Source organism: Temnothorax curvispinosus, unplaced genomic scaffold (assembly GCF_003070985.1).
Source record: "Temnothorax curvispinosus isolate PA1 unplaced genomic scaffold, ASM307098v1 QBEX01013561.1, whole genome shotgun sequence".
NCBI classification, from domain to species: domain Eukaryota; kingdom Metazoa; phylum Arthropoda; class Insecta; order Hymenoptera; family Formicidae; genus Temnothorax; species Temnothorax curvispinosus.
This window is the reverse complement of record NW_020223341.1, coordinates 100,521-118,238: the sequence shown is the minus strand read 5'-3', so window position 1 is coordinate 118,238 and position 17,718 is coordinate 100,521. Positions and strand designations below refer to the sequence as shown.

Here is a 17,718-nt window from a genome sequence, read left to right as displayed (position 1 = left end):
TCGTTTTTTTAGCCTTGTAGTATTTATATTAATATTTTAAACGGTTCCTTTTTTTATATACACACGTTAAAAATATTTGTTCTTGTAACAAATTAAAGTGGATTTTTATTAGCATCAAATTGTAATCTGTTAATCAAATTGGATAAATTATAATTGTATAGAAAAACATACACATTTAAACCATTATATTTAATTATTTAAATAAAATATGATTGAAGGTGTAAAAATAGACATCTTTCTCGCAGCAAAAATTTTAAGTTTGTTTTTATCGTTTTCTAACGTTTAAACAAGAAAGTAAAACACAAAATAAAAACACGAAAATTAATTGATTAATTAGGGTAACTGGGATAATATGCCACATTTAACAAAAATTTGATATTTTTTCTAGTTTTCTCTCTCTTTGAAATATCTTTGCATTCTGGTCTCCTTTTTCCTCTTTTTATCTGTTATTTGTATATGATTTTAATAAAATATTTTGATTGTTTACTATGTTGATTGTTTACTATTAAAAAGAAAGAAATATAAAAGTGTTGCAAAGTGGCATATTACTCAACCATATGGGTAATATGCTACATAGTATAAGGTAAATTATATACACCACATACAAACATGTAGTAATTTAACTTCAAAAGGAGGGGGTGTAAAAATAGCCGTTTTGTGCCCCGATGGGGAACCTGTAAAACATTTTTTTCCACCTTATTTAAGGTTGAAATAAGAAGGAAATAATGGTCATTTACCCAGGAAACCACGGGAAATATTTTAAAATCTATAATAAATATGTTTAAAACGTCTGTTAAAGTAACTGTGTTTGAGCTGTTTAATAAAAGGTAAAACGTTTTAAAACAAACACTACATTTCCATTTAATGAATTTTGCATCATGAAATTGTATATAATATTTTTATTACATTTTTAATATATATTTTTTATTATATATACTACCTTGATCAAAAAGTTCCCGGAATTTATTTAGAAAATGCAAAATACAAGTTTATTCATCAATATTAATATTGTCCCCTTCAAAGTACTCCCCATCGACTGCAACGCACTTATGCCAGCGCTTGATCCAATCCTCGAAACATTTTTTATACTCGGTGTTCGGTATGGCCATCAGAGTCGTCTTCGATTTTTTCATTATCTCCTCTCGGCTGCTAAAACGCGTTCCCCATAGTGGTTTTTTGATTCGATTGAACAGAAAGAAGTCGCAGGGAGCCAAATCAGGTAAATTCGATGGCTGTTGGATGGTATTTGTTCCGTTCTTGGTCAAAAAGTTGCGGATAATGATGGCATTAACGCACCGTCGCACAATGCCATCATTATCCGCAACTTTTTGACCAAGAACGGAACGAATACCATCCAACAGCCATCGAATTCACCTGATTTGGCTCCCTGCGACTTCTTTCTGTTCAATCGAATCAAAAAACCACTACGGGGAACGCGTTTTAGCAGCCAAGAGGAGATAATGAAAAAATCGAAGACGACTCTGATGGCCATACCGAACACCGAGTATAAAAAATGTTTCGAGGATTGGATCAAGCGCTGGCATAAGTGCGTTGCAGTCGATGGGGAGTATTTTGAAGGGGACAATATTAATATTGATGAATAAACTTGTATTTTGCATTTTCTAAATAAATTCCGGAAACTTTTTGATCAAGGTAGTATATATATATATTTTTTTTATACTTTCTGTATGTACACATATATGCAGTCACATAACATTCATCTTATTTCTGTTCTGTTTTTTTACTAACTACGTCAACCATTTATGAAAAATATTCAGATAAACCATCATAATCATCTTCATAATAATTATTTAAATAATCTGCAGGTAAATGTATTGTTGGTTGATGTACAGCAAACCCAAAGTACCATAGTATTGTTGCGACGTGAGAGCAGTAACCGACAACTCGTTTTCCTACTTTGCAGCCACATGTGTGACCATTGGTTCATCTGAATCAGATTCTGAACACTAAATCTCGTAATCTTTCAAATATATCTGAATATTTTTCATAAATGGTTGACGTAGTTAGTAAAGAAACAGAACAGAAATAAGATAAATGTTATGTGACTGCATATATGTGTATATACAGAAAGTATAAAAAAAAAAAAAATATATATATATATATATAATAAAAAATATATATTAAAAATGTAGTAAAAATATATATATATATATTATATACAATTTCATGATGCAAAATTCATTAAATGGAAATGTGGTGCTTGTTTTAAAACGTTTCACCTTTTATTAAACAGCTCAAACACAGTTACTTTAACAGACGTTTTATTGTAGATCACAAACACATTTATTATAGATTTTAAAATATTTTCCGTGGTTTCCTGGATAAATGACCATTATTTCCTTCTTATTTCAACCTTAAATAAGGTGGAAAAAAATGTTTCAAAGGTTCCCCATCGGGGCACAAAACGGCCATTTTTACACACCCCCTCCTTTACTTTATTTATAAAAACAGTACAAATAATTTTTAAAATAATTCAGTACAAATAGTTTTACATAAAACTTTTATAGTTTAACATAAAAAAATGAAATTTTAAAATTAAATTGTAATAGTAAAATTATTGTAATATTGGATTGTAAATAAAAAAAAAATTTTTTAAACTTTAAAACCTTAAACTTTTTACAAATTTTAAAATCTTATAAACCTTAAAATGTTAAAACTTTGTAAATTTTATAACTTTGTGTCAGCTGCATTTTTTCAGCTACATTTTTTTTTCTTTTTAGTCTTCTTTGTATACATTTGAGGCATTCTTGTTTAAAACATATAAAAAAATGTTTTTATTACTTTCTTTGTATTTTAATAGTGTTGTGTACTACAAGCAGTCTAAGTTATCCAGAATGCAATTTTGCAAAATATTAAAATATACGTAGTTTATTCGTAGCTCATGAAATAAATATTAGGTTTATTTATTTTCAACATTTATACGAGTAAATTTATACTGTTTACGGGTATATTTGTTTATACTGTTTACAACCTCCTAATCTACTGGCATTACGTTATAGGAAATATTTAGGTTTATTTATTTTCAACATTTATACGGATAAATTTATACTATTTACGGGTATATTTGTTTATACTGTTTACAACCTCCTAATCTACTGGCATTACGTTATAGGAAACTGTAAACAGTATTGGTATTTTACCCTTACCTATGTAGTTGCATATTCTTCCAAGTCGCAATTTTATATTTTAATGAGCCTATACAATACGGCTGTCAGTAAAATAAATTAGCAACGTACTGAATATTTTTATCCTAACCAATACTAATAGAACGACAAGCTAATCGAGTTAAAAATAGTGTAACGCTTGAAGAACAACTTACGTAAAGCATTAAAAAAATTGTAAAAAGCACGTTGTTAAAAATATTTATCCTCTTTACCTTATAAAAATTATAATACTAGAAGTGATCAAAACTTATACAAAACGTCAGCTATAGAACTATGAACAATTTCATGGTATTTACAAGAATGCTTTTAGCCGTGGCGTATTTGCTACACTGACATATTCCCTCTAGTTACCCTATATATATTACAATAATAATGTAGGATATGAAAAACAACACAATAATAAACATCAACGTCTGCAGTCTACTCAAAGAAAAGGACAATAGCTTGTTAGAGCGACGAAGTATCGGACGTATTCATTGCAAATAAGTATGTCCAATTTTTATTAAAGTTTGCAGCACCGTGAATTTCGTGAGACAGATAAAAAGGTGAAATTCGGAAGAATTTCTGAGCAAGAATAAGAGTGAGATGAAAAGAGGCAAAAACGGCGAGGCGGAAAGGGAAAATTAGAGTAAAACGAATCGCGCGGAAGAAGCAGCGGGATGACGGGAGAACGTGTGCAAGAGAGCGGCAGGGGGAAGGGAACCAGGAGGGTGAGTAACGTGGTGAGGAGCCTCCGGCTCCGTACGATCTCTGTCTCTAATTGGATCGCATTCCATGCGGTAGCAAGTAATGGGCCAATTACAGTAGCTGATGGCACAGACCAACTTATATGGCTACCGAGATATCATTACTTCGGGTGGGATTAGAGAAACTCGTACAGTTTCCACTGTGATAAATAAAAACTTTGCATCCTTGGCTCTCCTCGCCACAAACACTCTTTTTTCAATCGTCTTCCACGATCGTCGCTCGGTCTATTTTTATTAGATACTCCAATTCTACCAGGCTTACGCGGAAAGCAAAGAGGTTGAGAACACGCAATGATACGAGCACGCAAGAAGATTGCAAACGTTCGCAATTAATAACATTTCTATTAATTTGAGATTGATGTTTATAGCGACTTGAACGTCGAGCTGTTATTATTAAAAAGATTTTTATTGCTCTTAATTTTTATGAGTAGTATAAATAGAGATGAGATCAAATTCAATATATATTCAAAAATCCGAGTCAAATCCAATAATCAAGTTTTATTTCCGAGGATTTAAGCAATATTTATAAGAAATAATATTTCATATATTGTATTTGCCAAGCAATTGATCCCGACTAGTTTCAACTTTTAGATTGAATATCTGCAGGATTTGAAATGTACTTATAAGTAATTTATATCGTAAAGAATCGAATATTTTACAAGTAGTATTCAAACTCTAAGAAGTTGTTAGTGTAAAGAATGTATAAATATCTAAAGAAATTTTAAATAATTTTAATTTTATATTTTTAATTATATTTTTATTACATATAATTTCACCGATTAATAATCTAATATTTGTAATTATCAAAAAATAATATATTAAAATAATTGTCGCTTTATGTAAACGTTTTGATTTAAAGAAACGTGAAATTTCTAATGACGTACCTACTCGTAAAAGATTTGTTTCAGATTCGAGTCCGCTTAAAAGTAATACTTTTGTTTTTCGAAGTATTCATAAAAAGTTTGAACTCGTTTCGTCCAGGAGCTCGATTTTTGAATTCATTCGCAAGAGAAACGTTTGCAAAAATTTTGTTCTTACAGAAACCTTGTCAGTTGATTGGTTAAGTTAAAAGGTGTGCGATAGCTAATCGACTTGCAAATTTTCTGTAGGAATAACATTTGCGCATACGTTTCTTTTGCGAATGAATTCAAGATTCAAGAATCGAGCCCCAGGTTCGAGTTTATTTGAAAGTATACTGTTTTTATTTTTCAAAATAATCATATAGAGCTCGAAACTATACCAATGGATTTGAAACTATACTTATAAGATATTTAATCCCGTTGCTTGAATTAAATATCTTCTTGCATAACGCTATCAAAATACATTATAAACTTATACGTGTTTAGCGAATGTATAAGCAAAATACATTCGCTAAACACGTATAAGTTTATAATATGTTGTATTCAGTTTATATTATATTTTTTATTTTATTAGATTATTAATAATTTATTTGTCTGTTTTTTCTGTAATAATTAAATTTTTTTAATTATACAGACTTACAAAAAAATTGTTATGTTTGAACTGGAGATTAGACTATAGTATTATTATGTATTTTGACGTTCTGAAACTGAATCTGATGTCCAAATTGTTCCATCACGTCACAATTTTTTTTTTCGACGGAAAATAGATCGATATAGCAGCTGTATTTTTAAAGCTATTATGGCCTTGTTTTTAATATGCAAACTGGTAGTTAAAAACTGGTAGTTTAAAAATGACTGTATCACATACTTCAATTCACAGGATGGTATAAAAGATGTTAGGATTCATATTAACATGTACAACTATTTGTAGGCATGTAAATATACAGGGTGACCCATTTTAAATGCCCACCTCAAATATCTCTTGAACAATACATTTTAAAGAAAGATGTTTCGGACAAAAGTTAAAAGGTTCAAAGAGGGCCACATGATAAAAATATGGACTTAACCCTAAGTAATTTTTTTAAGGCCAGATCAATAAGATCGATGTTTTCTTAAACGGAACCTCCATATTGTAGTATATGATTTGAAAGGGCATAAAATAAGAAAAAATTTGGCGCAAACTACAGGTCGGTACGTTGACCCGTTTGGGAATTTAGGGTCAAATATTAGTTTTTTCGAACTTTGGCCCTAAAGAAAACCTACATATAGATCTCTGGTTTGCGCCAAAAATTTTCTTCTTTTTAAGCCCTTTTAAACGATATATTACATATATAGGAGATTTTATTTAAAATTTCGTAGTTGAAGTACTCTGGGGCATTGAAAAATTTTAAACTGTGATGTAATGGAGCTATTTGGATATCAGATTCGGTTTCAGAGCATCAAATTACATAAGAATACTATGGTCTAATCTTCGATTCAAATATAACAATTTTTTTGTCTGCCTGTGTTATCAACCATTTCACCTGTCCAATGTTTTACTTTCTTTTATTTTAATAATTATTAAATTTTGCATATTTTTTGAAAGTTTTTATTTTTATTTTTATTTTACATATTTTCCAACCTTGACTGCGCGCCGACTAAATTTGCCAGACTTGAAACACAGCTCCGGTTGGAGTAGTAAAATTCCCCCCTCTTTCCCCTAATTAAATCAATTCAATTTAATTTTTAATGCTATATATATGCATTTAAATAACTGTAAAGAAATCATTGCGAAAAATATTACCTTACCCAGGGTTCGATCTGGAACCTCCTTCATTCCGTGAAGGTGTCGTACCAATTCGACCACTGAGGCATGTGGTATAATATTTATCGCAATAACCTAGTATTAGTTGTAATATTACGCGTACTTTCAGCCAGCGTGATTTAAAATTCGAAGTATAGGCTCCAATGGAAATCCACGAATATAAAAAACGGGCTAACTAAGAACCAAGCGCGGTAAATGATGCGCGAAAGTTTTTACTTTTATTTTTAATTTACATATTTTATACCATAGATGTATATGACATCAAAAATTAAATCGAATCGATTTAATTAGGGTAAGAGGGGGATTTTACTACTCCAACCGGATTTGTGTTTCAAGTCTAACAAATTTAATCGGCGCGCAGTCAAGATTGGAAAATATATAAAATAAAAATAAAAACAAATATGTAATTAGACTCACAAAAGTGTCAATAAATAATCAACGGCATATGCGAGTCAGGCGCGGTACTTGGTGCGCAAATGTAGAAATTAATAAGTAACAATTTACCGTGTATATATGACACACACACACACACACACACACACACACACACACACACACACACACACACACACACACACACACACACACACACACACACACACACACACACCACACACACACACACACACACACACACACACACACATATATATATATATATACCGGATGTCTGAGACCACCCGCCCACCCCTTTTCTTTCAAAAACTAAGCATTTTAGAGAAAAACGTTCCAGACAAAAATTGTATGGTTTTGAGAGGAACATAAGATGGTGTCATTGATTTGACCTTGGGTGGCATCTTAAGGACAGGTCAAGGACACCTTCAGTTTCTTAAATAGAACCTTCTATTTTTTATTGCATATTGTTATAGCTTATGTCGAGAGCTTTCCAAAACACTATAATTAAGTATTTTTTTATTAAGTACTTTTCGAGTTATAAGGCTTGAAAGTTACAGTATTGTGACATAATATTTTGTTAAGTATTTATAATTCAAATTCCTTATTTTTTATTTTTGCAAACAATACAAATCAATTAATGTAAAGAAAACAATTTTCTTAAAGAAAAACTTGTTGTGTAACTGTTTATTGCATATTCATTATTTTCTTAGCTTCTCACGATTCGGGGTGCTTGATTTGCGTGAGTCCCCTTGCCTCTCACGATTCGGCCCCTCACGAAATGCTTTTTCAATAACTATCAATCACGCAATAAAAAATCGGTACTCTTCTTTTATGGTATACGCTAAATTTAAGTCTTTTTCGAAAATAATTAAATATGTACTTGGTGAATAGATATTCTGTAAGAATGAAACTTAATGCATGAATATGAATGCCTACAGAAATTACACAACGCGCAATAGTTTATTCCAGGTATTTTAGACATTGTTCTTAACAACGGTACAAGAATTACACTCATTATAAATGCCATTAAAATTGTTCTTCAGCTTTGTAGATTAGTGCGCTATCTACTGTGCCACATTACGCTCTTACACAAGTTTTTCTGTGAGAAAATTTTGTTTTTTTACATTAATTGATTCATATTGTTTGCAAAAATAAAAAGTAAGGAATTTGAATTATAAATACTTAACAAAATATTATATCGCAATACTGTAACTTTCAAGTCTTATAACTCGAAAAGTATTTAATGAAAAAATACTTAATTATAGTGTTTTGGAAAGCTCTCGACATAAGCTATAAAAATATGCAATAAAAAATAGGGGGTTCCATTTAAGAAACTGAAGGTGTCCTTGACCTGTCCTTAACGATGCCACCCAAAGTCAAATCAATGACACCATCTTATGTTCTCCTCAAAACCATACAATTTTTGTCTGGAACGTTTTTCTCTAAAATGCTTAGTTTTTGAAAGGAAAGGGGTGGGCGGGTGGTCTCAGACACCCGTATATATATTAGAGCGTGTCATTTTGGGGCAACTTTTTTTTTCATTTAACGAATAGCATTTATACTTCCAGGAAGGTAAAATAAGATACCTGTTAAATTTTTAGCCCTTAATATTAATATTAACAGGTCGCTCATCGCGATTTTTTATTTTTCATTTAGTAAGATAGAAAAAATTTTATAACTATCTAACAAACAGTAATACAGCATTGCGCCACATAGATTTTCTGTAGTAAATTTACCGTTCTACAAAAAAGATCTTTTATCATTTTTTCATAAATTTAACCGTTCAAAAGATATTCAAAGTTAAAGTTTGATAAATTTTATAAAACTTGTTTTTGCTTCTTATGAATGTTGTATCATATCGACTATAAAAAATTATGAAATAATCAATACATATTTTTGTAGAAAATTTAACGATCTACAAAAAAGGTCTCTTATATTTTTTTCATAAGTATAACTATTTAGACGATATTAAGGTTTAAAGTTCAAAGTATAAACCTTAAGATCGTCTAAATAGTTATAAAACTTAATTATTTTAACTTAATTATTTACCTCAGTGGTCAAATTGGTACGACACCCTTCACGGAATGAGGGAAGTTCCAGGTTCGAATTCTGGCTGAGGTAATATTTTTCGCAATAATTTCTTTACAGTTGTTAGATAATTAAATCGCGTCGATTTAATTCCGGGGAGGGAAGGGTTTGTAATGTTCCAATGATAGCTGTGTTTCAAGTCCGATAAAAAATCGGCGCACAATTTATTAAGTTGAAATATATATATATGTGTATTATATATACACGGTAAATTGTTACTTATTAATTTCTATATTTGCGCACCAAGTACCGCGCCTGACTCGCATTTGCCGTTGATTATTTATTGAAAAATAAAAACTTTCGCGCATCATTTACCGCGCTTGGTTCTTAGCCCGTTTTCTGTATTAGTGGATTTCCATTGGAGCCTATACTTCGAATTTTGCTATTGTTATTTTATCGTGAATTTCTGTTATTTCTGTTACTTTTTCTTTAAACTTCTGAACAATCTTCATCGACAACACTTTCCTCATGGATTTAGGAGTTTTTCGAACCGAAAAAGACAACTATTGATCACTCCATTATTATCACTTCTATTTAGTATTAATATAAAAAAAAAAAAAATAGGATCGCGATCCTAAATTTTTATATTTAACCGTTTATTGATTAGCCAATAAGGTGGTGTAAGATCGTCTAGTTTAAACTATTTTTTATATTAATACTAAATAGAAGTGAAAATAATGGAGTGATCAATAAGGTGGTGTATTATTTGTTACTATCCAACCAGAATTATTAACTTATATATTGACTTGTAATAACAAAATAATTAAAATAGTAATCATAATGTACATTATATACAGAGCATAATTATCGCGCAATAACGTGTAATAAATTTTTATTTACACATATATATTTTATTGAAGAAGATTCATTGCTTCACAAATAATATAATATTCATGTAATGTAATATAGATTTTTATTTTGATTCATAAGGGAATATCCGTTGATTCAGACAGAAATTGAAATAAAAAAAGTAAAAAGTAAATATTGTAATTTGTATGTATCGTATACTCTATAAATATATAAAGGAAGGTGCTGACCTTGGGTACAGCTGTACTCCGTCATAATCGAATAGTATTCGCATCTGGCGATAGTTTATGGTACTAATTGTTGAGTTATTTGATAATCTCTTTAAATCTGTACTTTTGTGTCGTTGCGATTATTTACACATAAGTTATATCTACTTTCGTATTTTATGACTCGTAAAGTAAAATTGAGATTTGTTTTGTGATTTTTGTAATTTTTTATAATAAAGATATAGATATCAGCCAAGGCTAATAAGAATGTGTCAAATATGTAGAATAATGTAGTAAATTATTTATAACCTCATTTATAACCTATATAAGCTGTTAACTAATTTTTTATTAGAAATTAATTTCTATGTACTTTGAAACATGACGGTTGATGTGCCTTGGAACGCTATTTCAAAAGTATATTAGCTGATTGTTATCTTTATATAACTTTTAGTTATTTGTTTAACTAAAATTTTTTCAATTTTTACTGACAGCTAGAATAATTGGAAGCTATTTGTTTGTATATAGCTACCATGCCACGTAGTAAACGTGGAATAAAAAGACCAAAGCGGATGCTGATAAACTCTGATATCTGCTGTAAATGCAGTTTTAGAAACTGAAACGACGAAAGTATCTTACTGAAAGAATCAACAAAAATATATAATGTAAAATTTTATTGTTTGTTAAAATGCTTAAATAATTTATTAGAATTAAGCGTTGATATTATTTTATTATTTTATTTTAATTTATTTTTATTTTTGCTTTTTTGTTTATTTTATTAGGTAATAAATATTTTATTAATAAGAATATTTTATTATTATCTTATAAGAATATAAGAGAGAAAAATAGAAGCAGTTAAGAAAAACACGCAAGATTACTTATAAAATTTATGAACGGTTGTTTTTATTTATGACGATAATGATTTATTTCGTTAAATTTTATTGTCATTTTTAATTTAATAATTAACTTAAATGTAACTAAATTTAATAAAATATTATATTTCTTTGAAAAGATTTGCTTTTTTTTAAATTATTTTTCATACGTGTTTCAAGGTACAAAAGGAAGTGTTCCAAGGTACATCAAGCTGCTGTACCTTAAAAAAAAATTTCCAATTATAAAAAATTGCTGTATTCTCTTACCAGATGGTAATAAAAATTTAGGTTTTTTTAATATGTAGGGGAGACCACGCGCGAGGCAAAGTCGTCACCGGGGCGGAGTCGTCATTGCAATTATCTCGAAGTCTGTATGTTGTGTGAACTCGCTATTAATACTGTAAACGCGGCTTATGGTGCCCACGTAACCAACGGAGTTTAGTGAGATTATGTGCCATGTTGTAATTCTTAAGGGAATCCTAAACTGACCCAAATTACCGACAATTGCAGGGATAGCTCTAACTTTGAGTAGACTGCACAGAACTTAAAAAAATGTGTACACAATTGAAATATGCACGAAAACACATCGCGCGAGTGTTGATTTCAAGACAAAAATCGGAAAAAATTAAAAAAATACATTTTTGAGCTGTCACCTACCGTAAACGTTTGCTTAATACAGGAGTTGTACAGTTTGTATGTACAAAATAAGATACACGCGCCATTCGTATAATGTGAACAAAGAATACCGTACATGAAAAACTAAAAGTAAAAACGTAACAAAAAAGTTTGAGCTTTCGCTACTATTTTGTGCAAAAGGACATGCAGGTTGTTAGGATAAGCAGTATTGCGTGTAGCGAGAGATGGCGCAGCGATCGAACAAGAACAGATTACTATAGTTAAACAAAGACAGATGTAGAGAAAACAGGATTAGAAATGTTGACATTATCGACATCGAGGAAGTTCGGCCTTCGCTTTAAGATCTTCTTAAGGACCATCTACAATAGCCGTAAGAGTATGCAGTAAGACGTAAGCAGTAAGCTACTGACTAATGGGATTTTTACAATTCAAGAATAATTAATCGACTGTGGTTGGTCAATAGCTTACTGCTTACGTCTTACTGCATTCTCTTACGGCTATTGTAGACGGTCCTTTATCGAGGCAAACGTGTTTTCGGAGGTCGAAAATAAAATTTTTTGCGCGTCAAAAATTTGTAATATCTTGAATATTATTGTGTCTCCAAATCTCAAAGTAAGTAATTTTAAAGAGTAATGCATGCTGAACACGAATCCAGTAAAGTTTTTTTATTTTTATTGATTTCTAATATTTTATGAGCGACCAAACTTGAAACTTGTGTCCGGGGCGAAGTCGTTACCAAGCCATATCATGGAGACTTCCGGCGAAAATTAAAGTCAAAGAAGCAGCAGTGGTCGGATTTCGGCGGGGACTTGGATAATATGTGCTGCGAGCACATGTGCTCAGAGATGACAGAATAGAGCTGACGAGAAACAATGCATTTCGTGCGAGCGTAGGGCACATAAGTGTGTGCGCTTTTCTTGTAATTATTTTCCGCCATTGTGTTTTTATTTAATGTTTCTATTTTTCTATTAAAAAATGTATCCTATTATTTTTCATGATCGGAATTATGAATTTTCATTTAAAATTCAGTCCGAGAATAGAGTAACGACTCCGCCCCGGCAATTTTGACATTTCAATTTTTGCACCTTTGTCGTTTTCACTGTATACCAGTTGAACAAAGCGACGTAGACCAAAAATGTCCGTATAAATTTTGTAGCCAAGGGTTTACTCTTTACAACGGTATACCACATTTTACTAAAATTATTTGTTTTGTTGTTAAAAACCGACGAATTTGTTGTTAAAAACTGACGACTTTGCCCCGGTCTCCCTACTTTAATTTTTTTTTTCAAATTTTTTTAATTAAAACTGTGGCTCAGAAAAATAAAAAACTCAAAAGTGTTTCGACGTACAGCACCTTTCCTTACATATATAAATCTGTACATAAGACTATCTTGTCGAAAGAATCAAAGTAATTAAGTTAAATATACTATAAACTTGATTTTTTATTGTAGATTTACCCACATTTTATACGTAAATGAATTAACTTAATCTTCAATTAATTAAGTCTTCGTGAAAATTAAGAAATTTCCCTTACGCTACTTTTTCATTACTTATATTTACTACTTCATTACTTATATTTACTACTTTATCATAAAATGTGCGCATGATCAGAACAATATTTTTATTCTATAAACTACAGAATAAAAGGGAGAACAATAATAACATTTTAGGAGGACATTGTTTGGTTCCAATGAATAAAGACATTGATTGTAAACATGTGTTTGATGTAAAAAAAATATATGTAATGATGATGAGTGTAGATGCGTTCCACTAAACGCCCGCAACGCTCGTAAGCATTATTTATTCTTATTTAACAGTTGACAAACAACAAGGATGAAATGATTCTAAAAACGTTGCGGGCGTTAATAGACGGAAAGCTGACGACACTTTTGGCCAAGTGATTTTAATAACTTAAGTGACTTTTGGCCAAGATATAAATCACGATTTTCCGTTATAACCTGCGTGGACGACTCTCCTTCGATAATCCGAACACCTGGCTGGCCGTACTTAGGGGGTTTAGAAGTACGCAGGTGAAAAAAAAAAACGGATTTTCAAGTCATAGTATAAGTCTTAATTTTTATCGGATATTGATAATTGATCACTCAGGAACATGCAAATAAATTGCCAGTTCGATTGCTCGGGGGGAATTAGTCGCCAGGTTTAATTAAAAATAATTAAAAATAATTATTTTTAAGTCATACTATAAAAGCTGGGTCTTTTTTACTAATAAGTATAGTGCTAACACATACCACCCAAAAAAAGCCAAGTGAAAATTTTGGTGGCAACATCTCTAAAAAAATTATTGAAAATGCACAAAGCCGGCGGAGGGGTCTGACGGTTATATCCGGCTATCTTCACAAAAAACGCAACGCTGCGCCAGCAAAGCCATTTTTTTATTTTTACATACTATTTATTATTTATCAATTTTTTCATAAATTGATACGATAATGATAGTTAAAATACACGTTTTTAAAAACTCATGGACGCTAAAAACAATTGAGGCCATCATCAGACCTCTCCGCCGCGCGCCGGATTTGTGCATTTTCAATAATTTTTTTAGAGATGTTGCCACCAAAATTTTCACTTGGCTTTTTTTTGGGTGGTATGTGTTAGCACTATACTTGTTAATAAAAAAAACCCAGCTTTTATAGTATAACTTGAAAATAATTATTTTTAATTATTTTTAATTAAGCCTGGCGACTAATTCCCCCCGAGCAATCGAACTGGCAATTTATTTGCATGTCCCTGAGTGATCAATTATCAATATCCGATAAAAATTAAGACTTATACTATGACTTGAAAATCCGTTTTTTTTCTCACCTGCGTACTTCTAAACCCCCTAAGTACGGCCAGCCAGGTGTTCGGATTATCGAGAGTCGTCCACGCAGGTTATAACGGAAAATCGTGATTTATAAAATCACTTGGCCAAAAGTGTCGTCAGCTCTTGGACTATAAGTGGAACGCACCTTATGTGTCGAGCGCTCACCTTGATATGAGTCATCCGATGGTAGTAAAGATTTGACGAGGCGGTGAACTTCTTTCCGCAGACGAGACACTGATGAGGTTTTTCGCCACTGTGGATACGCTTGTGCGTGTTTAACGAGCTCGAGGTTGAGAAACCCTTGTTGCACACCATGCAGACATGCGGTTTTTCCCCTTTAATTTAATGTCTTTTCTAAATTACCGCCGCTAATTGTTCACATTTTATGATTTCTGACTCGATTTATACGCGGATAACATGGCGTAACAGTTTCTTTTTTTTTAATGCATATTTATTTCGATCATCGAGCAAAAGCGATCGCAATTTCACAAACTGCACAGTTTACCGCAAATTGTGCCACAACTTACGTGAGCACAGTATAAAATTTACCTAATTTATGAAGATAAAAATATCATATCCAGTTGTATGTATGTACATTAACGCTTTGCGTTTTTTTTTTGTTTTAAAATTATTTAAATGCATGAATCTAGATGTAGAGTAAATGATTAAAATGGAATAGAATTAAATTGAATTCCAGACAAAAAAATAATATATTTGGTTGGGAATTCCAAAAATGGTCCACCTCCATTTCGATGAAACGTTGTAAAAAGTTTTATTTTGGGTTAAGATGAAATTTTTTAAAGGGAATTTTGGCGATTCCTATGACAAAGCCATTTTTCAAGATAAAATGATAAAAAGTATAGGAAGGATTTTAACAATTTTACAAGATGTTATAAATTATACCATTATATATTATAAATACTTCTTCTCACTTTACTTTAAACACGTGATCTTTCTATTTAAATCAACAATCATATTTTAGGAGTTTTTATATTGATTTAAAAAGCATTAAAAAACATGTTTTGCATGGATTTTCAACTTTTCACGCGAATCGAGGTCCACCCCCACCCACTTCTGCCAGCATGCGTACTGTATATACCGATGTGAAGTTAGCGCCCAACTTTAAAAAAAAACTGTACACAAATATCAGCAAATTACTTCCCTTAGCACTGACACAAACTGTTATATTTCTTAAACTATTTTTTTAATAACTTTTAAATAAATTATGAACGGCTAAAATTTTGGAAAGTTACTCAAGAGAGTGCTCTCTATATATAGTCAAAGTCAGGGTCACAAGAGATAGCTCCCCTAAACTAGATAATTATCACACTTACCATTTTTTTACTATTTTATTTTAAAAATCTTAAAATATAGCTGTAGAAATCGCCAAAATTCGCTTTATTTTAACCTAAAATAAAGCTTTTTACAGTTTTACAAAATTTCCTCAAAATCGGAGATGAACCGTTTTCAGAACTTTATCCATGAATATTTAATAACAATTAAGTAATTTAAATCGACTGACTGGCAATATATAACATCTTTTCGATGTGAACATTGAAAAAACTGTGAGCCAACTCGCTTTGTCGGATTCACGCAGCACTTTTTCTCATCAATCATCGAGACATTATTAATTACGACCAACGCGTTTGGTCAGATGATGTAATTTCTAAATTAAATAGTTTTAAATTTTATTGCGAAAAATATTACTCTAGCCAAGGTTCGAACCTGAAACCTCCCGTATACCGAGCGGGTGTCGTGTCAATTCGACCACTGGGGCTGTGGTAATATTTATCGCAATAACAACAATAAAAACATATATATTTACATGAAAAATTCTTTGAATGGAAAATCAAATTTTTTTTTTTAGAACATAAGAAAAGAAATATATAATTTTGCTATTTTTTGAATTAATAATAAAATTTGACATTAATTAAAATCTATTGCGTTTGTAAATTTTAATGGGAATAGTATCTTTAATAAAAATTATGCCCAAAACTCTATACTGAATCTGATGATAATAACAATTTCACGATATTTAGAAATTGCGATGTTCGATTAGTTCAATAGTTCCATATGTGCGTTTTGTATGCATAAAGTATCAATGAGTTAATATTTTACAAATATAAATAAATCTCATTGCTTGAATAAATTAATTACGAGTTTTAGGATACTGTTTCATACCTGTATGTGTCCTCATATGTCGTTTTAGAAGAGATGGCCGGTCGAAGGATTTGCCGCAGACCTCGCAGGGTAATAAAACTCTCTCCCCTCTCTTAATCGTCGTCAAGATACTGCAATCAAGGTGATCACCGGCCAACGATAATGTCGATGATGAGGATTCCTCGGACGTCGATTCGTACTCATCCAACTCGTAATAAGAGTGTGATATCGGTGGCAGAGAATGATGAGCGAGTAGTGTCATCGACAAGTCCAGCGGAGATTCTGCATGATAAGTAATTCAAGTGAAAATTTTCTATTGATTTTATTTTTAAGCAGTTTAAAAGAAGAAAGAGAGAGAGAGAGAGAGAGAGAGACTTAGAAATTGAACAAATCGATTAAAAAAATAATATATTAAAGAAATAGTTATGGAAAGATCTTCCAGAATTACTATTGATCTAAAAATTATTATTTATTTTCTCCCAATTTTTAATCTTTATTTTATACATTTTTATTATCTTTTATTTTAGAACATCTTTGAATTTCATAAATAATTATTAACTAAAAAAGCACAGGAGGACTAATTAGATAACTATTTAAATCATTTACATAAATACAGTTTTGACTAATTGTAAAACGTTTTGGTTCAAGTTTTACATTGATAATTTTTAGCTTATATGGTATAAGCAAGAGCTAAAAGATTAGTTTTTATTTTCAAAAATGGCTACAAATAGTTTGAAGGTGCATTTATAATATTATAGTTATTCTTATTTACTAGGCACATCATAAACATATGATCCTCTGCTTTTGATAGGAGATTAAGGAAGTTGTCCAACATCGTCGCGTTTACTTTATCTAAAATTTTCTGCCATAATCGATTACTCATTATGATTGCGGTGAAATAGTAGAAATTGTGAACATTCTATTTTTAATTTCGTGCATCATTATTTTAAACTCTATTTAACTTTTTTTTGTAGTATAAATTAAAAATTCTTTATAGAAATGGTGTCACGTTCTGTCTGTTGTTCGTCCGTTTTTTGGTCAATGCATTTAAGCAATTTACCAGGGATTTGAACAAGTCGTGTGAAAGTTATTATTATTATTATTATTATTATTATTATTATTATTATTATTATTATTATT

General features: G+C 30.8%; 1 protein-coding gene across 1 annotated transcript in view; it reads right to left on the bottom strand.

The window, feature by feature from the left end:
* LOC112463697 (PR domain zinc finger protein 14-like) overlaps nucleotides 1-17,718 on the bottom strand; it is a 112,748-nt gene that overhangs the window by 3,589 nt on the left and 91,441 nt on the right. The window contains exons 4-5 of the mRNA XM_025030212.1: nucleotides 16,600-16,860; nucleotides 14,584-14,753 (exon numbers count right to left, since the gene is read on the bottom strand). Coding sequence (XP_024885980.1) covers nucleotides 14,584-14,753; nucleotides 16,600-16,860 — 431 coding nt within the window. The remainder of the gene's footprint in view (nucleotides 1-14,583; nucleotides 14,754-16,599; nucleotides 16,861-17,718) is intronic.